Source organism: Oryctolagus cuniculus, chromosome 17 (genome assembly GCF_051225735.1).
Source record: "Oryctolagus cuniculus isolate XC-2025 breed Fujian yellow rabbit chromosome 17, ASM5122573v1, whole genome shotgun sequence".
NCBI classification, from domain to species: Eukaryota; Metazoa; Chordata; class Mammalia; order Lagomorpha; family Leporidae; genus Oryctolagus; species Oryctolagus cuniculus.
The window spans coordinates 3,675,627-3,699,967 of record NC_142883.1 but is presented as its reverse complement, the minus strand read 5'-3'; the positions used below and the strand labels follow the sequence as shown (position 1 = coordinate 3,699,967).

Sequence of the window (24,341 nt, the reverse complement as noted above, 5' to 3'; positions counted from 1 at the left end):
TGTCTCTCTCTTTCTCTGTAACTCTGACTTTCAGATGAATAAGTAAATCTTTTTTAAAAATTTAAGTTTGATTTAAACACAAACCAGAAGGCACTGGTCATCCCCCATTCCAGTCGCCATGACCTGCCGTGTGAGGCTGGCCGGCTTGGCACGTGGGCTGGACGTGGCTGGGCCCCAGGTGGGCAGAGGCCGGGCTTTGGTTGCTGCTGGGCGGAGCCAGCAGCCCTGTGTGAGCAGAGCCTCGGCTCAGGGTTTTCTGGAAAGGCCTCCGTGCCAGGGGTGTTTATTCAAGACGTGTTGAGAGCTGTGCCAGGCCCTGTTCCAGCAGCACGAGTTCTGGCCAGGACGGTGAGCAAACGTCTGCATGTGGATAAGAGACTGGCCCCAGCCCTGCACCTGCCTGGCCCTGGTGCTGCCTCTGGTTTCAGGGTCCAAACCTGCTGCGTGTTCAGGCCCCAAGAGGTGGGGTGGGCTGCACCTGCAGGAGGAGGCAGCAGGTGCCCCGTGCGGCCCGGGAATCTGCTGCTCACGTTTGGCACTGCGTCAGGGCACCGCCCGTCCGAGTGGCGTGTGACGGGGAGGGCACGGCACCGGACACCGGGAATCCACAGGGAGCAGGAGGAGTGAAGGGGGCTCCAAGGTCCCCTCTGAGCAGCAGTGTGGTGGCCATGGCAGTGCCAGCTGTGGGCAGGGCGGAGGCGCTGGGAGCCAAGCCAGTCGTGGCGGGCTGGGGACAGCGAGACCCTCCAATTCTGCTCCCCTTAAAGCACAAGGAGTGGGCTCGTGGCTCCAGGGCAGCCCCACCCAACCTTGCGGCTCCCCAGTGGGTGGAGAGCAGCCCCAAGAGCGCCCCCTGCTGGCCAGGTGGCAGGCCTTCCACTTGGGTTCCTGTCTCCCTGTGGGAGTCCTAGTGGAAGTCGCTTCCAGTCCTGCCCTGCCCCTAAGACCAGGCTAAGACGGGGGACCCCAGCCGTGGGTGCCCAGGTGCACCGCGGGGGCCAGCTTCGGCCACACGCGCCGTGGGTGTGTGATGTCTCAGTTTGCTCAACTGTGCAACAGAGACCGCGCCGGCCCTCGCCTTGGGGGTTACGAGCCGGCACTGGTGTGGAGGTGGGCTGGGGGCTCCCCTGCCTGCGTGGGAAGTCGGGCCGCACTGCCCTAGCCTGTGGAGTTGCTGGAACGAGGCCAGGGTGCCTGGACCACTGTGGTTCTGTCGGCTGTTCCTACCGAGCCAGGCGCACGGGGGCTGTTTAACAGCTGCCAGGTTTGCTACTGTGGACTTCTGTGCCATGGGCCTCAAGGCCGGGAGCCCTTGGTGCGGGCGGGCGGGAGGGGGCGGGAGCAGGGCCAGACCCTGGCCCGGGGCGGCGGGGCCCCTCGGCAGGCGGGAGAGGCGGCTTCCCGTGCCGCCTGTGGCGTCTGGTTGCACTTCGGCCTCCTGCGGCTCTGAGCCGGGGCCGGCCCTGGCCCGTCCCCTGCCTGCCCGCGTGGCCTCCTGACCCGGCCGTGGAGCCGCTGGCCTCCAGCTTGGCTTTGATGGACCGCCGAGGGGGCCGCAGGCTTCCCCCTTCCCTCGGGCCCCTCTGAGGTCCCCAGAGGCCACGCCAGAGCGTGGAAAAGACCCTTCTTGGGGTCACTGCCCGTGATCACTTGAGCCTCTGCTTCTGGGCCGGCCCGAGAGAGCCGGTGCGTGGGGCGAGTCTGGGCTCGGCGAGGCCTGTGGAAAGCTGACCATGGAGGCCACAGCTGGGAGGCCCGGCCCGGGAGCTGCTGCCCCCCCCCCCCGCCCCATCACCATCCCCAGGCCCACTTCCTGTCATCTGCCCGTCTCGTTCCTGGCAGGCAGGGTCAGGAGACCCTGGGGGTCCCTGGGGAGCACAGAGGGGCTGCTGTTTGAACAGAGGGGCTTGGGCTGGGCCGGGTTTTCCTGTGCCCCTCCCCCCTGGGGGGGCTGCCCATGCAGACCCAGCTTCCTGCTCACGGTCAGCAGCAGGGGCCGGCGACCTCGTACAGACCCCTGCCCACACCCCCCAGGAAGGAAGAAGAGAAGGGGTCTCTCCGGAAGAGCCCCCCCACCCCAGCCCTTCCGTCTGGCGCCCTGCCCACCAAGCCGCTGACTAATGCTGCCCTGGGGCCTGCTGGGAAGGGATGGTGAGGCAGCAGGGCCCTGTCACCGCTCGGCTCGGGTTACAGGGGCTGAGGCCAGGCCCAGGAGCCACCGCGCCGCTGCCCACCTGCACTCCAGGCGGCAGGCTGAGCGTCCAGGAGGTGAGACACCACACTGGCGCTGGGAGCCTGGGTTTCCGGTGTGGGCCGGGCTGGGGGAGGATGCAGTGAGGGAGGAGCCAGGGCCGGGGAGGGGAGGAGGGAGGGGGTCCTTGGTGCCGGCTGTGTCCTCGGCCCCTCCCCCAGGCCTGTGTGTGTGTGTGTGTGTGTGTGTGTGTGTGAGAGAGAGAGAGAGGGAGGGAGGGAGGGAGGTGTGTGTGGTGTCCGTGGGGGGGATGCTTCCTTGGAGCCCACCTGGTCCTGGGCCACAGAGCAGCCCAGCGTTCCCGCCTGGCCCCTCACAGCAGCCCTGTGTCTCAGGGAGGGCCAGGCCGTCGGTCCAGCTGCACGGTGGGCCCTGGCTTTGCCCGGGGCGGGGCTGCCCCTGGCTGGGCACTCTGGACGGAGCACGGGAGGGCCAGGCTCTGGGGCCCAGTCCTCGCTTCCTCGTTCTTGTTGCCACTGCTCTCCACGGGTCCCCCGATGGGAAACAGCCCCCACCCCCGTGCCTTCCAGCCTTGGGACAGGTGACGCCAGCGCTGGGTGACTCCGGGGAGACTGAGCCTCAGTGCCAGGGGCCACGTCCTCCCGTGAGTGGACGTCCCTGTGGCCTGCCCTCCCCCTCCCGAGGCCTTGCCTGGCACCCCCCCACATGCCTGCAGCCACCTCCTGCCACAGGCACCTCCCCTTCCTTCCTGGTCCTTGCAGGTATACCCCCCCCACCCCTGTCAGCCACACCCCCTTGAGGACAACACCAGCCTCCCCCTTGCCTCCTGCCTGCCCATTTTCCAGACTAGGAAATCAAGGCCCCCAGCCACACCCCTGAGGCCCCCCAGCTGTGTCTGGATGGGAACCCAGGGGGAGTCTGGCTCCTGGGCTGCCCTCGGTGGTAGTGGGTGACAGCACGGCCCCCTGCTGGGCCCCTCCCAGAGCCTCTGGGAGTGTGCAGGATGGTCCCTTTGGTTCTTTGTTTGCAGGGCTCCCGAGACAAAGCAGAGGTTAGAAAGGAGAGGCCCCTCCCCCCCAGCTGCTGGTGGTGGGGGCGGTGGGAGCAGCCCAGCCCCTCTGTCTCATCCTTCCCTGCCTTCCTCCTCCTCTCCTGCCTTCCCCCTCCCCCCCAAGAGACAGGAAGTGTTTGGACTGGGGGTGGGGTCTTGGTGGGAAGGGGATGTAGACTGGAGACCCCGACTGTTGCCTGCCTCTCTGCTTTGGAAGAGGGAACTGCGCGTCCCAGACCGCGCTGTGAGTGTGTGGGGGAGGGGTCTCGGGCTGGGGGCTCCCCTGCCTGCGTGGGAAGTCGGGCCGCACTGCCCTAGCCTGCGGAGTTGCTGGAACGAGGCCAGGGTGCCTGGACCACTGCGGTTCTGTCGGCTGTTCCTACCGAGCCAGGCGCACAGGGCTGTTTGGGTGCTACGCGCCGCCTGTGGATGAGGCAGGGGGCCTGTCTGGGTGCTACGCGGTGGGGGAGGGGTGGCCCCAGCTCGCCCACGCTTTCCAGGTGCAGCCCAGCACAGGTGAGCCCCCTGCCCTCAGGGGTGGGCGGCTCCATGCTCACATCTCAGTGGAGACCTCGGGCTGTGTCCTGGGCCCGTGGCCGTGGCCTGTCGCTGTGGACATCAGCAGGAGCCTCGGGTGCAGTTGGGGTCCTCCCCCTGCCTTGGAGCCAGGCAGCTCAGCCAGGCTGGGAGTGATGGAGGGGCGTGGCTTCTAGGGAGGGCGGCGGTCAGCGCTGCCCATTTCCAGTCTCTGGGGGCCAGGCCCGAGGAGTTGAGGCTGGGGAGAGAGAGAGAGGGGCCGGGGGACCCTGGGGACCTGCTTTCCTAAGCCCAGGGCCTCCGCTTGCTCAGGGAGCCAGGCCGGTGGTCACCCTGGATAGGGACTGGGTCCCTGCGGCCAGCGTTCTGGAGCCAGGTCTTGGACAGCCCGAGGCCAGCAGCCTCCAGCGCCACCAAAGGCAGCCCCGGAAGCCGGGTAGTGAGCTGCCCGCTGCCCCCAGCTCCCCCCTGTCTCCCGGGAGCCTGGTCAGGACCATGCACCCCTGTGAGCGTGCCTGGGACCACCCTGCGCCAGCTGTCGGTGGGAGACAGACACACGCGGTGCCCCGTGACACTGAGCCATGCATAGTGTTTGGAATCTGGTGGCGACCCCACCCCTGCTCTCTGACCTTCAGAGGGGATTTGTCACTGGAAATGTCGCCCCTAAATGATGGAGGCGGTGTCCCCTTTGGGGGGTGGGAGCAGGGGCTGCCCGTTGCCCGTCGGCGCTGAGACCACGTGGCATGCGCCGAGCGCGCCCAAGCCTTCCCGGCAGCCTGCCCGCCCCCTCGCGTCCCCGCTGCAGGGGGAGCGTCCAGGGAGCCCGCTGACACATTTGGACTCAATTTGTTTTTGAGGGGGAATGGAAGGAGAGAGTGAGTAAGAAGGCGGCCGGGGAGGTCAGGGGGAGGGGAGGAAAGAACCGGAAACTCCAAGCGTGTGCTGGCCGAGCAGGTGCCAGCCGTGAGGTCATCTGGAGGCCCCGGGCCTGGGCGCCTGCCCTTGGCTCCCTCTCCCCGACTCTGAGAGCCGAGTGGGCGTGGCCACTCCCGGCCCCTCTGAGCGCTTCACTCACCAGTGAGCTTAGGATGCGGCTCGAAAACTTAGGCACCCGTTGCTGTGGACACCGCAGAGAAGAAGGGGCCCAGGCACAGAGAGGTGCGGGGACTGGACCTGGGCCGCACAGCTGGAAGGGGCCGGCCAGCCTGGGAGCCGGGAGCTGTTTGGTGTCGGTGCCAGCTGGGCGGTAGGGGGAGGGGCTCCAGGAGCACAGGGGAGAGTCCAGCTCGCTCTGTCTCTGTGACTCAGTTGCTTTGTCTGTCAAATGGGCTGAAGCGCGTCGTCCTCACGTAAGAGGTTTTGGGGGGCGTGTGATGAGAAGCGTTGCCCGGGAGCCCCGGCACTGAGCACCCCGGCTCGTGCGCACTCGGCCTCTGGACCTGGGAGCCCTGGGGACCCAGACCGCTGCTCACGTGGACTCTGGCCGGGGTAGCGAGGGCCTGCCCAGAGCTGGGTGACAATGAGGGACCCCAGCGGACGTCCAGCTCCCGCCACTGCAAAGCGGCCACGCCACCAGGGTGAGCGCTCGCTCCGACCCGTACCCCCGGGCTGTTCCTGGCACCCTGCCCTGCACCAGTGAGCCGGGCCTGGGAAGATGGGCCCAGCTGTGGGAGGTCGGGCGTGCAGCACGCGGCGGCCTCCCAGGGGCGCAGGAAGCCGGGGCGGTGGCCCCCGGAAGCTTCTGAGCCTTGCTGGGAGGCCTCTCCTGCCTGCAGCTCCCGAGTCCCAGGGCGGATGTGGCTGCGGTGGCTGCCAGCTGGGGGCGCACTGCGCATCCATGGGGGGCCTCGGCTGGCCCCGTGGGGGCACACTGCACATCCGTGGGGGCCTCGGCTGGCCCCACGCACCCCACACTGGGGGGCCTCGGCTGGCCCCAGTCAGCTGTGTCTGCACTGGTGAGCGGGAGGCTCAGCCCGAGTCCCAGCCACTGCCTCTGACTCGGCCACCCTGGAAAGGCACAGCCTTCCTGCCCCCACCTCAGGGCTCTGCACGTGCATGGGGGGCTCCGAAGAGGAAGCCCCCTGCCTCATCCACAGACATTTACCTTCATGGAGCAAAGCCACGTGAGGCTGGAGCTGGGCGCCACGTGGCCCGGCCGTGTCCGACGCTGGCCGCCTGGCCCTGGACAGAGCTGGGCTCTGGGAAATGGGCGTGAGGCTCAGGAGACCAGGGCTGGGACGTGTGCATGGCCGAGGAGCCAGGCTGGTGTGACCCAGCTGTGAGTCTGGGTGGGCAGAGGGTGCTGGTCCCAGGAGCACCCGGCGTGGGGGCAGGGATGCCTTCCCAGACAGTGCCATGTGGGCCCCCGGCCTCACCACCGCAGGAGCTGCACCCACCCCGCTGCCTGGGCCCCAGGAGCGCCCCGTTCACACACACTCGGGAGCCTGCAGACGCTGTTTCCACATCGGGTCCTGGGTCCCACACTCTGTCCCTCTGCATGGGCCGTTGTCTGCAGAGCTGGCACCAGCCCAGGAACACTGTCCGTGGCCATGTGAAGGCGCAGGGGGGCCTGGGAGCCCAGGCATCTTTTACAATGAATTAATGCTTTTTTATTAGAGCGCGAGCGGGCAGGCCATCGGGGGAGCACACTGCCACCTGCTGGTGCGCTCCCCAAATGCCCACAACAGCTGGCCCTGGGCCAGGCGGAAGCCGGGAGTCTGGAACTCCGTCTGGGTCTCCTGGGTGGGTGCAGCACCTCCCACTGCTCTCCCAGGTGCGTCAGCAGGGAGCTGGATCGGAAGTGGAGGTGGAACGTGCAAAGCCAGCCCTGCCGGGCAGCTTCCCAACAAAGAATCGGTTCAGGTCACACCCAGCTGCACCGTGTCCTGGGCACCTGCTGGTGAGGCGGCTCTTAGGGTCCTACAGCAGGTGCTGCTCCTCCCATCCGGCCTCTGGTGTGCAGCCCCCTGCCCTGGCTGCTCCCAGAGCACAAAGCCTCGTCCCCACCGCCGGCTGCACACGTGGTTCCTTCTGCTATGGGAGGTCCCTCCCTGGCTCTTAGGGCTGCCTCACTCTGCTCCCTGGCCAGCCAAGGCGGCCCTGCTGTGCCGTGCCCGGGGTGGCTGTGAGGTGTGCGTGGTTCCCAGACTCCTGCCGTTTGCGGGTTCACATGCCTCCGCGGGGACAGGGAACGGTGGGCTGTGTCGTGAGTGCCTGTCCTGTCCTGGGTGCCGCCTGGTGCAGATCTGATGAACACTAAGGGAGTGCACAGGAGGAAGACTGCTTCCAGCTGCAGCCATCAGGGAGGGCTTCATGGAGGAGGTGGTGCCTGAAGGCCTTGGCTGGTGGGAGCTTTATCTCTATGCAGATGTTAGGGTTAGGCGAACAGAGGGGCGTAGGCCAGACTTTGCTGCTAAGTGGACCTGCCCACAGTTGGTGCTAAGGGGGAGTCACCGGCAGGCGATCCCCTGGCTCAGCCTGAGCAAAGACCAGAGGCAGGTAGGCCGTGGTCACTCCATTAGCACAGGGAACGATGGGCGGGGGTGTCTGTGGGGCAGTGGTCCACACGGCCCGGGAAGGGGCCTCGCAGACCGCCCACCCTGGGGCCGAGCTGGGGCAGCCTGTGTTCCCCCGAACGGAGGGCCGGGGTGGGTTTCCCCTTTGCTGTGGGGATGCCCGCTCGCCTCCCACAGCCTGGTGCGGCTGCAGCTGCCGCCGGGCGCCCTGAGTGCTGTGTGGCTGCCTGAAGCACTGTGTTGAGAATGATCCTGAGGCCCGGGGGTGCAGGGCGACTCCCCCCGGGCGTGGGAAAGACGGCAGCACCGGGGTGTTGCACCTGCTGTCCCCACTGTGCGCTGCCTGCGGGGTCGCGATAGGGAACCTGCAGCTCCCCCAGGCGCAGGGCCAGGAGCAGGCGGGGGAGGCCTGGGCATGCGGGTGTGCCGCAGGGGGTCGTCTGGGCCGCAGGGGGTCGTCCGGGCCGCAGGGGGTCGTCCGGGCCGGCTTGGGGTGTTTGTCAGCGCCCCCTCCTGGGGCCCCGCTGGCCTTACTGGTGTGACTCATGGTTCCCTGCTCCACGTCAGTGCCCAGCAGGGAGCGGCCAGCTCGGCGCTGCCCACGCCTGTCCTGAGCCACAGGAGGCTGAGTCGCTGGGCTGCCGTCACACGGCAGGTGCCGGGCAGTGCTCCGGCTCAGGCCGGCCTCTGACCCCGGGGCCTCGCAGGGCCTGGGACAGGACACCAGCAAGGAAGCAGGCAGCCCTGTTGGCCCGGTGCCAGATGAACTGGTGACCGAAGCCAGAGTGCTTCTCGGGCCACACAGCGAGAGGGTGCTGGGGGCCTGAGGCTGCGTGGGTTTCGGGGGCCGCGGAGGCCAGCGGGGGTGGGGGTTCCCCACTGGTCAGAGCCGTTTGTGAGCGCGTGAGCAGCACCTTATGTTATTTATTTGAAGGGCAGAGTGACAGAGAGGGAGAGACAGATCTTGCATCCCCTGGTTCACTCCCCAAATGGCCACAATGGCCGGGGCCGAGCCAGGCTGACACTGGCAGCCAGGAGCTCCTAATCTCCCGCGTGGATGCAGGGGCCCAGGCGCATGGGGCGCCCTCTGTTGCTTTCACAGGTGCATTAGCAGGGAGCTAGATCAGGAGCGGAGCAGCTGGGACTTGAACCAGCGCTGCTACGGGATGCTGGCGTCGCAGGCGGTGACTTAGCCGCCGCGCCACAGCGCCAGCCCCTCGGCACCTGCTCTGTGCCCAGCACCCGTGTGGGCTCCGGGCGGGCGCATTAGCCCCAGCTGTGATGCAAGAAGCCCACTCGGCCCACGGGCGTGAGCACCCTCGCCCCCTCCCCCTTCTCCGTGGCTCTGATTTCTGTGGTTTCCGTTCCTGCGCTCGGCTGCAGGCTGGAAATAGTAGCGTTGGTCCTGGCTCTTTGAAGGGAGACCAGGCTGCAGGGACTTCTGTTACAGGGACTTGTCACAGTTGTTGTGTTGTGTTCATGGCTGCCGCGAGGTTCCTAAGTGTGCCTTGTGAGCTACTGTGTTTGTTAACCATTAGCAGGGGTGTATGCATAGGGCGGGCAAAGAACATTTAGGGGTCACTACCATCTGTGGCTGCAGCAGCCACGAGGGGTCTTGGAGCTGACCCCGGTCAGCTCAGGGGGACGACTGGGCTGCACTGGCGGTGTCCACAGAGGAGGGGGCCCCCCTTGCACCTGGGTGTGGGCGAGCCTGTTCACATGCATTTGAGTCTCTGATCTGTGAGCCCCAAAAACCCCCAGGGCCGAAGCTGGCTCTCGGCGGGGAGGGCTGGCCACAGGGCAGGGCTGGCCGGCCGTGCCAGCACCAGCACCAGCGCCATCAGCACTTGGGCCTTCAGCCCTCACCACCGGCTGGCTCCCGTGGGCTGCCTGGTACATCCGTGTGCTGGCTCTTACAGGCGTCGAGATGTGGAAGTGACTGAACGCCTGGGCGGCAGATTGCTTGCCGATTGGCGGGGGCTGATCTGAGGTGGGGGCGTCAGGCCAGACCGGGAAGTTGGATTTCAGTTCTCAGGGCCGTGGTCTGGGGTCTGTTGGGGAACGGTCTCCTTCCTGGAGCCCGGGTTGGGAGAGGGTAAAGGCGCCATGGGGACGTCAGGCGGGGGTGGGGTTCAGGGGCTGATGGGCACCAGGTACTAGAGCTGGCGAGGCCTTCCTGCAGGGTTTGGTGCCCGGGTTCGCCCCCTGTACCAGGGATGCAGGGGCCATTAGGGTCCAGGAGCACCGGGCAGGGGTGCTCAGAGCCACGCAGGGCAGCCCTGGGGAGGTGGGCACCAGGCTTCTGATCCGCACTGCATCCCGGGCCGCGGCACCTCCTCTGCAGTGCCCAGCCAGGACCACTCGCCCGCAGGCCCCGCTGTGTGGTGTCAGTGCGAGGGGGCCCTGTGGTTGTCAGGCCAGGACTGTGCTGGGGCCCCCTGCAGCGGCTGGTGGCTGTCCACTCCGGGGTCTGCCCCAGGGTGCTGCCCAGGGCTCCCAGGAGGCCGGCCGGAGCTGACTGGGAGAGGGGAGGCGGCCCATGGGCTTGAATGCTGGGGGACAGGTGTTCCGGAAGAGCCCTGTGGAGAAGGCTCACCCAGGCGGCCCCGCCCCAGCCGGAGTGGGGAGGGCGCTAGGGCGGGGCCAAGAGCTGGCCATGCTGCAGAGGGAACCCAGCACGCTCAAGCTCACCAGCTCCTTTGCCGAATTGCCGTGGGGACAGGTAGATGGTGGGCCCCATGTCTCTGGATCCACGGGTGGGTGGGGGGCTCGCGAGGGGCCGCGGGGGCTGTTTCTGGTGGAAGTGACCCTGGATCGCCCCAGGCAGAGGGAGTTGATGTCCAGCCTCACCTGTGGAGCAGGGGCCAGAGGAAGGTGACAGTGACTGTAGGGACAGGAACTGGCCCCAGCGAGGCCGCCTTCTCAGTCCCCATCCCCCCAGCACACCTCCGGCCGCCCTCCCCCCACCAGTCGGGGCTGGTCAGTAGGGGGCAGCAGCGGTCTCCTTTCTGGGCGAGGACTTGGCAGGTGGTGTTTCCAGCTCTGTCCCTGGAAGGCCTCTCCCGCCCACACCAGCAGCCCCACCCCCGGCCATGACATTTGTCCGGGTTGTCCCGATGCCCGCCGGGCGGTGGCTGACGTGGAGCCGTGTTGACACAAACCCTGGCTGAACCCGCTCGCTCCCTGCACCCAGCGGTGGTGCCGAGGCCGGGGGAAGTGACCTGGTTGTAGGGGGTCCTGGGGCACCCAGCACATGTCCTGCCCTGGCTCCTGGGCCCAGCCCTGGCTGTGGAGGAGAACCGGCCGATGGCTCCTTGGAACCGTGTGCCAGCAGGCGTGGGTGGAGCTGCCGCCAAACCTGAGCCTTCTGCTCGTGACAGAACAGACGTGACTAGGAAGAGGAAGGAAGCCGACCCGTCGTGGGTGCGTCTTGCGCGGATAAGCCCTGTTCGAGCTTTGGGGTCTTCTGGTTCTTTCTTCTTAATGCAGGTGATTTCTTTTAAAAAACTAAATGAGATCAGCTGTTTTGTGGACTCGTCTATACTCAGTACAAGTGACTTGAAAAATAAGAAAAGCCGCAGCCAGCTACACTGGCGTTGGAGCACATGTTCGAGTCCCGGCTGCTCCTCTTGCGATCCAGCTCCCCGGAAGCAGCCCGAGTGCTTGGGCCCCTGCACCCACGTGGGCGACCCCGTGGAGCTCCAGGCTCCGGCTTCAGGCCTGGCCCAGCCCTGGCTGTTGTGACCATTAGGGAGTGAGCCAGTGGTGGAAGGCCTCTGTCTCTCTCTACACTGCCTTTCAAATAAATTATCAAACCTTCAAAAAAAAGAGATGAGGTTGGACACCACGGTGCCGCTGGCCCTGGCTCAGGCTGTTTCTCCCAGTCTTGCCCAAGGCCGTGGGCTTGGAAGTGGGTGGGGGAGTTTCCAGCAGGGAGTGGCCTCCTGCAGCACTTCCCAGGCCTACCTGTGGGTGGCGTGAGTGAGCCGGAGCCTCGCCCCTGGAAATGGGGCTGAGGCCCCCTCTGTGCAGTGGGCTCTCGGAGGTCCCGGCTCAGAGACCGCGCCGAGGGCCAGCGGGCTTGTCCGGGCAAGGTGCATGGGGCGGCCGGTCGCAGCTCCCTGTCACCCTCATCCTTGTTGACTTCCTCTGCCACCATTCATTTGTTCATTCATTGATTCAGTTGGGGAGGGGCCCTGGGAGGGAGGTGAGGTTCCTGGGGACTGGGCCATCCGCTCTGCGGGGGAGGCAGCGGTGGTCTGGCTGCGGGGCCGGGGGCTGCTCAGCCCCCGTGGGGAGCAGCGCCGCGGGCAGGACTGCGGGATTTCGTGAGGACCCCGGGGACAGCTCGGGGCCGGCTTCGGTCGTCACCGAGGCTTGTCTTGGATCTCAGGACGCTGGCGCTGTGTGTGGAATGCTGTCCCTGGCTTGCTGATGGCCCAAACCGCAGCCCCTGGGGTTCCCACTCCAGAAGCGTCTGTCCCCCTCTGCTCCAACAAGGGGGCCGTGGGGGGCTGGGGGCGGGGTCTGGAGGCCTGTACAGGCGCGGCTCGCTCCAGGAGGAAACCCCTGCCCTACGCACAAGGGTCCCCGCCCTGCTGCCTTGGCCGCCGGCCTGCAGCTGCTGCACAAGGTACAAAAAACCCAACTCCAAGCTGCGTGAGCCCTGAGGCCTCCGTGTAGCCCAGAGAGACAGAGCGGAAGCCAGGCAGCTCGGGTGCTGGGAGGATGACCGTCCTGCCGTCCCCAGCACCCACGCCCTTGGGGACCAGGACCACGCACGGGGTCTGCTTTCCACGGAAGGCTCCCTGGGATATGGCCGTGCAGCCTGGTGGCGAGGCTGGCTCAGGCTCCCGGCTCGGCTCTGGTGCCCGGTAGCTGTGTGTTCTGGGGTACCGGGCAGCGTGCCGGGAGCAGTCACACGGGGTGCCGATGTCGGGTCTCCACTGCCTCACTCGTGTCGCAGGCTCTGTCCACTGCCCACAGACCCACGTTGTTCCGACAGCAGGCCCTGCACCTGACTGAGCAGGGACGCTCCATGGGTTCGGGCGACCATTTGTAGGGTGCCCCCGCAGGGCCTGGGATGCGGCCCCTTTGTTCCGACGGGCCTGACAGCGTCCTGACTTGGGGTGATGTTTGCTGTTGCAGGTGGGCAGGCTTGTGTGGAGCAGGCAGTGAAGACTGGGGGGTGGAGACAGAGTTCTGCCTTTTTTTAGGATTTAATTTTGGGGGCTGGTGTTATGGCGTAGCGGGTGAAGCCACCGCCTGTGATGCCAGTATCCCATATGGGTGCTGGTTCAAGCCTCAGCTGTTCCACTTCCAATGCAGCTCCCTGCTACTGCTCCTGAAAGCAGTGGAAGATGGCCCAAGTGCTTGGGCTTTGCCACTCATTTGGGAGAACCTTCCAGAAGCTCCTGGCTCCTGGCTCCAGCCTGGCCTGGCCCGGCCCCAGCCATCGCCGCCATCTGGGAAGTGAACCAGTGGATGCAGGATCTTGATCTCGCCATCTTTTTTTTTTTTTTTTTTTTAAGATTTTATATTTATTTGAGAGGTAGAGTTACAGACAGTGAGAGAAAGAGAGAGAGAGAGAGAGAGGTCTTCCACCTGCTGGTTCACTCCCCAAATGGCCACAATGACAGGAGCTGCACTGATCCGAAGCCAGGATCCAGGTGCTTTTTCCGGGTCTCCCACGGGGGTGCGGGGGCCCAAGCACTTGGCCCATCTTCTACTGCATTCCCAGGCCACAGCAGAGAGCTGGATCAGAAGAGGAGCAGCCGGGACTCTAACTGGCACCCACATGGGATGCTGGCACCGCAGGTGGAGGATTAACCTACTGTACCGTGGCGCCACCTCCAATCTCTCCATCTTTCTCTCTCTCCTCTCCCTCTCTGTAGCTCTGCCTTTGAAATTAATAAAAATAAATTGTACAGAAAAACAGTAAATAAAAGATTTAATGATTTATTTGAAAGGGCAGAGTGGAGGGAGGAGGGGGATATAGCGCATTGGCCCCATCTGCTGGTTTACCGGTAACCAAGTGCCCATGATGGCGGGGCGGGGGCAGGGCCAACGCTCAGTCCAGGTCTCCTGGTGGGGGGGGGGGCAGGAACTCCATCACTGGAACTGTCCTCTGCTGCTTTCCAGGTTTGCATCCCAGGAAGCCATCCCAGGAGAGCAGAGCTGGGAGGTGAACCCGGCCACTCGGACCCAGTCTGTTGAATGCCCGCCCTCAGAAGGGGCGGGGCCGGGCAGGATGGACGCCCCCTGGTGTGGCCTCTGCCCTGCGTCCTGTGGCCTCTGAGGGACGTCAGTGCGTGGTTGACCGCGTGGTTGACCGTCAGTGCCTGGCCTTGGTCAGCCTGGTTGTGCTGTGCCTGTTGATCCTGGCAGCACCGGCTTGCCAAGGCCACCCCACGGGCCTGCGAACACGCCTGCTTCCGAGCGCCGTCCACGTGGTCCGTGATCTGCGGGGTCTTCGTGGGGCGCGCGTTTTTGGGCTGTTGGGACCCCCCACGCTCAGCTACGTGGGGCTGGAGTGTCTGCTTGGTGGCTGCCGGGCACGAAGGGGTTAACCGCGGATCCTGCTTCCCGCCCAGGCTGAGGGCAGGAACACTGTGGCCTTATCTCCGGAGGAGGGGGTGGGGGGTGCGGGGAGCTCTTCGTGCGGGCCAGGCCGGGCCCTGGGACTCCACTGTCTGCAGCCCAGCTGTTCACAGGAGGTGGGGGCGGGGCTGGAGCCTGCCGGCGGAACTGGAGCGAGTGTGGGATTCATTACTGGAATTTGGCAAAGCAAGGAGCCTCACTTTCTCCTGGGAGATGGGATGGGGGCTGGGCCTCCTGGAGGAGGAGGAGGAGGAGGCCTGGGCTGCAGCCAGGGGCAGGGTGGGGCTATGGGGGGAGGGGTTCTCAGGCAGGGGCCCCTTCCCACTGGATGAGCGGGGAGGGGTCCCGCTTCCTTTTGCCTGCAACCAGCCCTTTACCCCAGACCCTCAGCCTGGAACCTGTTGAGCTGCGCTAGGCCGGAGGTGGGAGGAGGTGCTAGTCCTGGGAGCCCAGAGCTGCTGCGGGTGCAGCCCCCAGCAGATGGCAGGGCGGGGCTGGGGCGGCACCGTGCGGGGCAGGGCATCAAGGCCACCCTCCTTGGCTCTGAGGCAGGAGGCACCTCTGGGCTTGGAAGCTCGGCAGAGCTGGGGGTGGTGCCAGCCGTGTGCCTTGACCATGATCGGGGTTCATGCAGGGGACGTGGTCCCCGCCCCTCAGTTTACAGAGGGAGAAACATGTCCAGAGAGGCAGAGTGACTTCCTCAAGGCCACACAGCCCAGGCAGGCCAGGGCCTGGGCGCCAGCTCCCAGGTCCGTGGGCACCTGTCCCCTGGGCGCCTGCCACGTGGTGCTGTGCCCGGGCACCAAGGCTTCACCTGGGAGCTGGCTGCCCTGCCCGGGGGAGCCGGGCCACAGAAGAGGCCTCAGCCATGCTCTGACCCCGCCCCCAGACCTGGGGCGGCCCGGAGAAAGGGGTTCCCTTCTGGGGTGACCCCAGGGGTGCCCGGCAGGACCCAGGCAGGAGGTTTGTTGTTGCCCATCCCCCTTCAGGTGCTCCGGAAGCTTCTCCAGGCCCTGCCCTGGGTCGGAGGAGGCACTGGGGACCCTGGCTTGTGCTGGCATCCGTGGCTGCTTGTCCTGAGCCGTCTGAGCGCCGAGGGCACCGTCCGGCCTTTCCGAGCACGGAGGAGGGGCTCACAGCACAGCGTCCTATGTGGGGTGTGACGGGGGACCCTGGAAGGCTTCCTTGGCCAGAAGGAGTGGTGTTGAGGGGCTGCTGGGACGAGGTGGGTTCTTCCCGAATTCCATGGTGAGGGAGCAGTCACCAGCCGGGCACTGCGCCACGTGCTGTGTGCACACTGCCTGCCCTCCCCACACACGTGTGACAGCCACAGGGTGTGCCTCCGCGCGTTCCGGCTCCTAAGTGGTGGAGCCGGGGCTGAACCCGAGCCCTACCCGAGCCCGAAGCCAGGACCTGGGCTCGAGGCAGGAGGCCCAGAGGCCGGAGGCGGCAGGGCCCAAGTCAGAGGGCCCAGGTTCAAGTCCCTGCTCCGCTTCCGGTCTAGCTTCCTGCTGAAGCAGACCCTGGAAGGCAGCAGGTGATGGTGCAGGGGCTTGGGTGCCTGCCATCCGAGGTGGAGACCCGAATGGAGCTCCTGGCTTCCGCCCGGCTCAGCCTCAGTGGTTTCGGGCATTTGAGGAATGAACCAGCAGGTAGCTCTCTTTGTGCTCTTGTCTGTCCGTCTGTCTGTCTCTGTCTCTGTGCCTTTTAAAGAAATGAAAAGAAATAAAAGTTGAACAAGAGTGCTAAAGGCCAAGGGAGCACGCAGCAGGGCCGGGGGAGGGGCACGGCCAGGGAAGCCACAGGAAGCCCGGTGACCCCTGCCCTGCGCGGCCTCTCGCTGGGGACCTGCGGGCACCCTGGCTGGCAGCACATGGCCCAGGGGAGGGCAGAGGGCCCTGCAGCCTGGTTGGTTGAGCACTCTTGGCCTCAGGAGCCTGTGGCCAGCACCTAGCCAGAGCTGGCACCTGTCCTTGGCCGTGAGATGGTCATTTCCTTCCTTTTTTATAAAAAAATATTTACTTATTTGAAAGGCTAAGTTACAGAAAGAGAGATCTTCCATTCGCTGGTTCACTCCCCTGATGGCTGCAACAGCCGGGGCTGAGCCAGGCCAAAGCCAGGAGCTTCAGGCGGGTCTCCCACATGAGTGCAGGGGCCCACGCTCTTGGGCCATCGTCCGCTGCTTTCCCAGGCGCATTAGCTGGGAGCTGGAGTGGAGGCGGGGCAGCAGGGACAGCCCCACTTTTCTGTGTTTTTAAAAGAACTGCCTGGGGGCGCACACTCTGCCTGGAGCTGAGGCCGGACAGCTGCCTCCCAGGGAGCTCTCCTGCAGGAGGAGGGAGGAGCAGCCGGTGGCTGTGGGCACTGCGGGGGGGGGGGGGGGGGGGAGGACAACACTTCCCCACGGTCACTCGGGGGATTTGAACCCTGCCCTTGCGGCCTCCCAGCCACCCAGCCAGTTGCCCAGATCAGCTGGGAGGCTGGGGCTGGGCCGGCTTGGGTTCTACACAAATGAACTCCTGGGTGTCCTTGTTACAGGGACCAGGGCTTCAAACCCCTTTCCCCACTCGAAGGAGGACCCGGGCTGCCTTCCAGGCCTGAGGCCGTGCCAGGGGCCGGGCTGTCTCCGCCAGCGGACCGTGGGTCCCTGACACCGGAGCTGTGTGTCCCAAACTGGGTTCCGTTGGGGCAGCGGGGTTCCCCGGTCACGTTAGGAGAACAGAACATTTAAGAGACTAAACCCATTTTTGGCTTTGGAAATGCACCCTGCAGAATTGGATACATGTGTAATACTGTGTTGATTTGTAACTCCAGGAAGGAGCGCTGTGGGGGTAGCAGGTGCCACTCTGATTTGGGGAAACTCTTGCCTTGGAGGCATCAGATGGCGCCTGAGGCTCGAGGCCTGAGTTGCTGGTGTGGGTGGGGGCGGTAGAGGGAGGGGTTTTTGTAGGTGATGAGGACAAAGAGCTTTTCTCTGACTTCCAGGTTCAGTGCTGGGAGGCCGTGAATGAAACTGACCGATTTCATCCCGTATGTCAGGGAGCTGATGGAAACAGGGACTCTGTGGAACACACGCGGGAAAACCAGTGACTTGCAGGGCGGGGCGGGGGGGTCTCTGGAGAAGAGCTGGGAGCTGACTTGGGGACCGTGTCCGTCCCCGTGTGGTGTGGAGACTTCACGTCTCCTGTGGTGAGAAGTCGCTGCTCCCAGGGACAGCAGGGGTGCCGTGGGCTCTGCGTCTTCTGCCCAGCATGCTTTGCGTCAGACATTCTGGACCCCTTGGGCGAAACCGTCCTGTCCTCATCCCGGCAGGGGGCGGTGTGCGGCGCCACCGTGGCCCCCAGCTCCGACCCTGGTGGCCAGGTCAGAGGGGAGAAGGCTGGCCCCACTCCCCCCAGGCTGTGTCCCTGTATCAGGATCCTGGCTTCCCAGGTGTGTGCACCTGGGATTGGGATTATTTAAATTGGGATTGTTTAAAATCCCATTTAAAATCCAACTGGGATTGCTCATTTAATTTAAGGTTTATTTATTTACTTGAAAGAGTTACAGAGGGAGAGAGAGGTCTTCCTTCTGCTGGGTCACTCCCCAGGTGGCTGCAATGCCAGGGCCGAGCTGAGCTGAAGCCAGGAGCTTCTTCCGGGTCTCCCACGTGGGTGCAGGGCCCAAGTGCTTGGGAGCTGGGAGCTGGCTCAGAAGCAGAGCTGCTGGGACTGGAGTCGGCGCTCCTGTAAGGGATGCCCGCGTCCCAGGCCGTGGCTTAGGCGGCAGCCAAGGCCGGCCTCGCCCGTAGTTAGATGCTCCCTGCAGCCAGGGTTCCGGCAGGCCCAGGAGTGCCTGCCTTTTCTCCTCCCACCTCCCAGCACCTGCCCCAGCGCCTGGCTGTTCTCTGCCTTCTTGGCTGCTGGCCTTGGCTTTGGTGCCTGTTACAGGGAGGGGAGGCTGGGGAGGCCCTAGCAGCGTCCAGGCCCTTGCCCCACCCCCCCAGCTCTTCAGTGCTGGGCAAGAGGCGGCCGTGGTTTGCTCCTGTTTTGAAATCTAACACACAGCCTGGTGTTTGTGGCCCTGGGGCACAGCAGGGCTGAGGGCGGTGAGGCTGGGCTGGACTGGGCTGGGCTGCGCTGGGCTGGGCTGGGCTGGGCTGGGCTGGGCTGGTGGGCTGCGCTGGGCTGGGCTGGGCTGGGCTCGTGCGTGACTGCAGACTTGAGGTCACATCTCAGGTGAAAACATCAACAATAATTTTCAAAGGTGAATTCTGGGTGCCTGTTAAGTGGAGGGTGTACTTCTTAGAAAGGCGGAAGTGAGGCTGGGGCCATCCTGCCCCTGAGCGCCACAGAGGAGGCCTCGTTACCTAGGAGACAGGGGAGGGGCCAAGTCCGGGTGCAGCCTTGGAGGATGTGGTCGGAGGATGTGGTGGCCGTGATGGAGGAGCTCGGAGGGCTCCCTGGAGGTGGTGACTGCTGGGCTTGCTGGAGGATGGGTTTCTGAACAAAGGAGGGGGATTCAGGCCAGGCCCCAGGGTTCTCCAGTGCTTGGGAAGAGCGGGGAAGAGTGACGGAGTGGGAGGAGCTGGCGGCAGGGTGGGCTGACAGCACTGGGGAGGAGGGGTGAGACAGGAAGTGCCTTGCCCTGGGGAGCAGGACTGGGCAGGAAGGAACCGGAGACACCAGGAAGTAGCAGCCTGGGGAGTTGCGGTTGGGGGTGGGGAGCCTGAACCCCCCCCCCCCGGAGGTGTAGGTGGCCCTCACGAGGCGAGGGAGGCCTCCCCAGGGAGACCCCCTGGGTGGGGGAGGGGAAAGGGCTGCCCCCGGTGAGAGAGGGTGGAACTGGACATTGGCCCTGAGGAACGTCTCAAGGGCGCAGTTTCGGCAGTGAGCCGGGCAGAAGCCAGATGTCCGGGGTGGGTGGAGGAGCCGCGGTGTGGACCACCTGCAGCGGCCAGAGAGTCCGCTGTGGGAGGGGGTGGCTGGGCTTCCCCCCTCCGAGGCCCAGAGAGACCTGGAAGGAGGAGGAACTGCCAGCCAGTGTGACAGATGCCCCCACCCCACCCTAGCGCTGTCCTGCTTTTGAGGTGGGGGCTGCGGCCAGCCTGCCCATCCCTGGGCAGCAGGGTCACGTGCTAGGACACGTGGGTGACCTTGGGCACAGGGGTGACCTTGGGGAGTGCACCGCGTGGACACCGGCCACCCGAGCCACGCTGTGGCCACCCAGAGGGCCTGGAGAGGGAGAGAAGAGGGGTGTTTGTCTTGGCCTGGGCCAGGAAGCCTCTGCCCCATCCCAGCGTGGACTGGAGGGCTGGGCGCTGTGGCCACACCCTGGCTTCCCCGTGGGTGCGGGTGCGAGAGGGGCAGCTTGGCCATGTGCAGAGGCGGGGGCCGCCCTGCACTTCCTGCAGGTGTCAGCCTCCCAGGCAGGACCTGCCGCGGGGCCCCACACTCGCCTGCACTGCAGCCCACCCCCCAGCACCAGGCCCGCTCACGGGCAGGTGGGCGGGTGTTCCGCAGCTTGGGGAACAGCTAGGCTTTGAGCATCCTGGAACGTCCAACTGAGAGCCTCGCCGTGGCTGGGAGGGGGCGCCTCCTGCCCTCTGGGTGCCTGGCCTTGAGGGAGCTGACCCCCAGCCCCGCAGAGCGTGGGCCCCAAAGCGTTCCCTGCGAGGCTGAATTCGCTTCGGCTGTCCTTGGCTCGCCGCCGTCACGTGACTTCCCCGTGGTCAGGTCTTCTGCTTCGCTGGCGACCGCCGTCGGCCCCCGCCTGGCTGATCTCTTCATCTCACAGCCCTGGTGGTCCCATCGGGGGACTCGGGATTCGTCACTGGGTCCTTTGGCTCCTAAGCGTTAGGTCAGCTAAGCGGGCTGCAGGCGGGAGGACGGACACGTGAAAGCCCTCGTCCTGTAGCTGTGTCCCTCTCTGGGCTGGGACACCCAAAGCACGGTCATCACCCCAGAACGACACCCGCGCGTGAGGGAGCCCTGTCTCCTGCCCCACCCCGGCCCGGCAGCCACCGTCTCTCTGTCTCTGTAAATTTCTTCGGGAGCATCCGTCGGTGTGGCTGTGGAACAGACAGACGCGGACGAGCGAGTGGCCGGAGGGTGCTCCGTGCAGGGGACGTGATGCGCCCAAGACCCAGGCCCCAGAAAGGCCGAGTTGAAGCCTCCTGGGTGCCTGCCACCTTGTCCTCGCCTTGCTCGGGGTCCCCGCCTATAGACCCCATGGGCCCCGCCGTTCTCTCCTCTCCCTTGGCAGATGGGCCCCACACTTCCCACCCAGCCCCTGCGACTGCCACTAGGGAACCCCTGGCTCCACAGCCCCCCGGCTGCCCTGTGAGTCAGGCTCACCCCGGCCTGCGCACCTGTGCGTGGGACGGAGCCACCAGGCTCCTGCTTCCTTTGTAGGAAGAGCACACTGCTAGCCAGTGTGTTTATTAGCTCTGCTCTGCTCTCTTTTTTAAGATTAATTTATCTGAAAGGCAGAGCTACAGAGACAGGGAGAGACACAAGAACCAGCCACTGGTTCATTCTCCAAATTCCTGCAACAGCCAGGAAAACTATCCAGGTCTCCCGTATGGGTGCAGGGCGTCTTCTGCTGCTTTCCCAGGCGCATTAGCAGGGAGCCGGATCGGAAGTCAGACAGCTGGCACTTGAACCATTTGGGAAGCCAGCATTGCAGGTGGTGGCTTAGCCCGCTGTGCCATTGTGCCTGCCCCAAAACTCGGCTCTTTTGATCAGAAAGGGATCACGGGGCCTGTGTGCGGTGCAGTCGGGTGAGCCTCGCCTGCAGTGCCAGCATCCCATCGGGGAGCACAGCTTCCGATCCTGCGCATCTGCCTGGGACCGCACAGATGGTGGCTCAAGTACTTGGGTCCCTGCCACCCACGTGGGAGCCCCAGATGGCGTTCCTGGCTCCGGGCTTCAGTCTGGCCCAGATCGAGCTGTTGTGGCCATTTGGGGACTGAACCAGCATCCCCGTTTCTGCTACTCTGTCTTAAATAAATAAATAAACTTTCAAAAGAAAGAGGTCATGGACGCAGCGTTGTCAGCGTCACTGGGTTGTCGCCGGGCTGTGTCCTGGGCTCGCAGACCTAGTGCTAGAAGCCACCTGAGCGCACGGTCCAGGCCACGTGTGGCTGGTGCACATTTGAAATGTGGCCGGTCCAGCTGGGCGAAGGCCAGGCCTCAAGTGGACTGTGCACGGCCACCAGGCCTCAGAGAGCACGGGCAGAAAGAAAAGAGGAGGCGAGAACACACAGCACTCCGCCCTGCGTGTGCTGGTCGCCGATGTGCGGCTAAAGCCGGGCTCCGTAGACTTTGTAAAATAGGCTGGCACCGCGGCTCACTAGGCTAATCCTCCGCCTAGCGGCGCCGGCACACCGGGTTCTAGTCCCAGTCGGGGCGCCGGATTCTGTCCCGGTTGCCCCTCTTCCAGGCCAGCTCTCTGCTGTGGCCCGGGAGTGCAGTGGAGGATGGCCCAAGTGCTTGGGCCCTGCACCCCATGGGAGACCAGGAAAAGCACCTGGCTCCTGGCTCCTGCCATCGGATCAGTGCAGTGCGCTGGCCGCAGCGGCCATTGGAGGGTGAACCAACGGCAAAGGAAGACCTTTCTCTCTGTCTCTCTCTCTCACTGTCCACTCTGCCTGTTAAAAAAAAAAAAATAAGGTGGCTGCCCGGGAGGGCACTGACACAGCCCTGGGGGGCGCGGGCCGACCCTGAGATGTGGCCTCTTGATGCCCTCATTTTTTTTTTAATAAGCAGAAGGAGTGAATGTAGACAGTACAGAGTGCTGTGTGCAGATCCATACACCAGGCACACGGACGCGAGGTGTTGTGCTGTGATGCTGTGTTGGGTGCGGGAGGCGTTCTCTGTCCCTTCTCCTCTCACGGTGCCCACCGTTGTGTGCGCCGTCCACCGATAACCAGGACGCTGGCGGAGGCTGCGCGACTGTGTTAGAATCTGTGCTCCCTGATTCTGCTTCCGTTTGTAACGTGGCAGCTGGGACGTCTAAGGCTGCACCTGCAGCCCCTGTTCTGGCCGGCACCTGTGCGGGCCTTAGGCCGCCACTGCCTCCGAGGAACCCAGAGGAACATGGGAGCAGAGTGTGCCCGAGCGGCCTGGCGCCCGGGAAGGGGTGGTGGCTCCAGAGAGCTGGGGCCCCAGAGAGCCCAGGGGGAGGAGTTCCAGTGAGGAGCACAGCAGGAAGCCAGCCCTCTGCCCACCTGGGCAGGTGCAGGTGCAGGCCACCTCTTAGCATTCTTTGTCCCCAGTTCCTGGGGCTGCCCTTCAGGGCCCAGGACCGGACAGGGTGGCGGAGAGGACAGACCTGCCCCAGTCCCTGTCCCCCCAAAATCACCTTCTTGTAAGAAAGGGAGATCATGGTGTTGGAGCGATGGCTCTCACAGGTGCGGACGAGCCTGGTGTGGCGCGCGGGGGCAGGCCAACACGGAAATCTGGGGATGGGCAGGGTGAGGGTGTGTGGAGCCCAGCGAGGGGGGCCCTGGCCCTGGGTCACCATGGCTCCTTGGCACTTGAACTCATGGCTCCCCACCCAGCAGACCCCCCCCCCCAAAAAAAGAACCAGCCCCCTGGGAACTCGCCCAGTGTGGGAGTTGGCCTGGTGCCCTGCTGCCCACGCCTGTGCCTGGGAGTGAATCACTCAGGGTCAGAGGCCGTGGCACTGGACAGCTCTGGCAGATCCCAGCGTCCAGGCCCAGCCCCAGTGGGGTCAGCGCCTTCCTCTGGGGACCCCCACTGCCCATCCCCCGCCCCGCCTTGAGGAGGAGGAGGAAGAGGCTGGATGACTCACTGCCCAGGCCCCCAGGGGCCAGAGAGGCTGCCAGAATCTGTCGGGGACTCCAGGGAAGAAGAGCAGAGGGTGAGCTCCCAGCCCCCTCCCCGCCCCTGTCCCCCCACACCCCTGCTCTGCCCCCAGCTGCTCAGAGGCCTGGAGTGCGGCACTGGGCTGCGGGTCTCCCAAGGGTTCCAGGAACGCTGGCCCGGCCACGACTCAGCCCGGGTGCCAGAGCCCAGGTGTGGGGGCATCACGCCTGCCATCTGAGTGGGGTGTGGCCTTTGGGGTACAGGAGAGCCGGTTGCTGCCGCCAGTGTCGACTTCCTGGCAGCACCTGCGCCCGCGCCCTGGCGGGCAGTTGGGCACAGACTTTGTCACATGCTGGGCAAGGGCAGCCGGGGCCCAGGGGCTGCACCCCAAGCTCTTCGCTAGGCACAAGGGCACTTCCTCTGGGCGGGGGGGGGGGGGCTCACCCAGCCGTGTGGCTCTGACGGGCAGTCTCCCACACGCCCCTCCCCGCAGCAGCTCCCCTGTGAGCCTCCCTTCAGTCGCTCCCTCCCTACCGCTCCCTCCCTACCTCTGCCCGCGCTCTGGGAGGCTGCTTGTTCCCCGGCCACAAAGCCCCTTTGATCCTCTGCTCGGCTCCGAGCCATGTGACCCGGTGGGCGGGCCGCGGCTCTGGGCGGCCAGCACTGCCGACTCCTCTCCGCTGCTGGGTGAGTCTTCGCTCTTTGTTCCTCCCAGCCCACTCGGCCTGGCTCGGGGGCCTCCAGGTGCTGCGGGCACCGGGTGGGTCTCCTGATGGCCGCGGTGGCGCCGGGGCGGGCAGCCGCGCCGCCTGGGTCCTGGGTCCTGGGTCTGGGCCGCAGGATAGCTGCGAGCCCCCCCGGCGAGGGGCGGCGGGGAGCTCAGTCTCCACGCGGGGACCAGATTTTCGGCTGCGGAATGAAAGAAAGGGGCTTTGTGCAGGCACAGCTATCTCTTTGTAAATATTTGGCCAACTCGGCTGGGAGGCTCCGATCCTCTCCTGTTGGGAGTTCTTGGAGCCACACTTGCCTCTCGCAAGGGGCTTCCCTGACTTCCGGATGGCCGGTGCTTTCTCTCCTTAAGTGGCTTCGCGGAGATGACCGCCCCGTGGGGACCGGCAAAGTCACTTCTGTGGCCGCGATGCCTTTGGAGGCTGCGGGGCGTGGTGGGGGCTGCCTGGGGAGTGCAGCGTGGAGTGTCCCTCCTAGGAGCCGTGTCCAGGGGGCGGGGACGGTGAGCAAGCGGCTCCTTGGTGGACCTGCTTTCAGAGGGGTTTCCCCTCCCACCCAGTGGAGACCAGAGCCTCACGGCCCGGCCCGGCCCGGCCCGGCTGACACCACGCGGACCCCTGCCCCAGGCGGGGAGTGAGTGACAAGGTGCTCGGAGGCAGAGCCACGGCCCAACCGTCGCCTGCGGCTGAGTCAGCTTCCGTCCCCGCTCGCTCGGTCTCTGTCATTGCCATTTCTTCCATCTGCCGGTGTTTTTGGCACAGGGCTGCTTTGAAATTCCTCCCCTGGCGGGAGCCTGCCCCTTCCCCCAGCCGCCAAGCAGCGGGGAGGGGGCTTCTGGGGGGGTCTCTTCTCCATCCTGGGGACCCTCGGTGGAGACCGCACTCCCT

The 24,341-nt window shown here is 65.3% G+C and overlaps 2 protein-coding genes across 10 annotated transcripts in view; one reads left to right on the top strand and one right to left on the bottom strand.

The window, feature by feature from the left end:
* The window catches only part of SEPTIN9 (septin 9), a 131,228-nt gene that overhangs the window by 81,449 nt on the left and 25,438 nt on the right, over positions 1-24,341 (top strand). Inside the window, exon 1 of one of the 9 annotated variants that reach the window (XM_089317857.1) lies at positions 253-348. The exons of 4 other annotated variants lie outside the window; for them this stretch is intronic. The gene's annotated coding sequence lies outside the window, so the exon portion shown is untranslated. Of the gene's footprint in view, positions 1-252; positions 349-2,161; positions 2,269-9,955; positions 10,038-10,559; positions 10,739-23,252; positions 23,413-24,341 lie in introns of those variants that run through there. 4 more of the 9 variants (XM_070059975.2, XM_089317856.1, XM_089317855.1 and 1 more) reach the window with 4 other exon arrangements.
* On the bottom strand, positions 17,650-19,758 carry LOC149121072 (uncharacterized). Its single transcript, XM_089317859.1, has 2 exons — positions 18,264-19,758; positions 17,650-18,175 (listed from the first exon to the last, which is right to left on the bottom strand). Exons 1-2 carry the CDS (start codon positions 19,270-19,272, stop codon positions 18,129-18,131), a joined length of 1,056 nt encoding a protein of 351 aa, XP_089173985.1. The 5' UTR covers positions 19,273-19,758; the 3' UTR covers positions 17,650-18,128.

Excerpts from the sequence above, each read along its gene's own strand:
- LOC149121072 (XM_089317859.1), bottom strand. The coding sequence starts at position 19,272 with ATGGCCAAGCTGCCCCTCTCGCACCCGCACCCACGGGGAAGCCAGGGT. Across the intron at positions 18,176-18,263 it reads GCCCCTCCCCTGTCTCCTAG|GCACCCAGAATTCACCTTTG; the intron begins GTAACGAGGCCT and ends TCCACTTAACAG.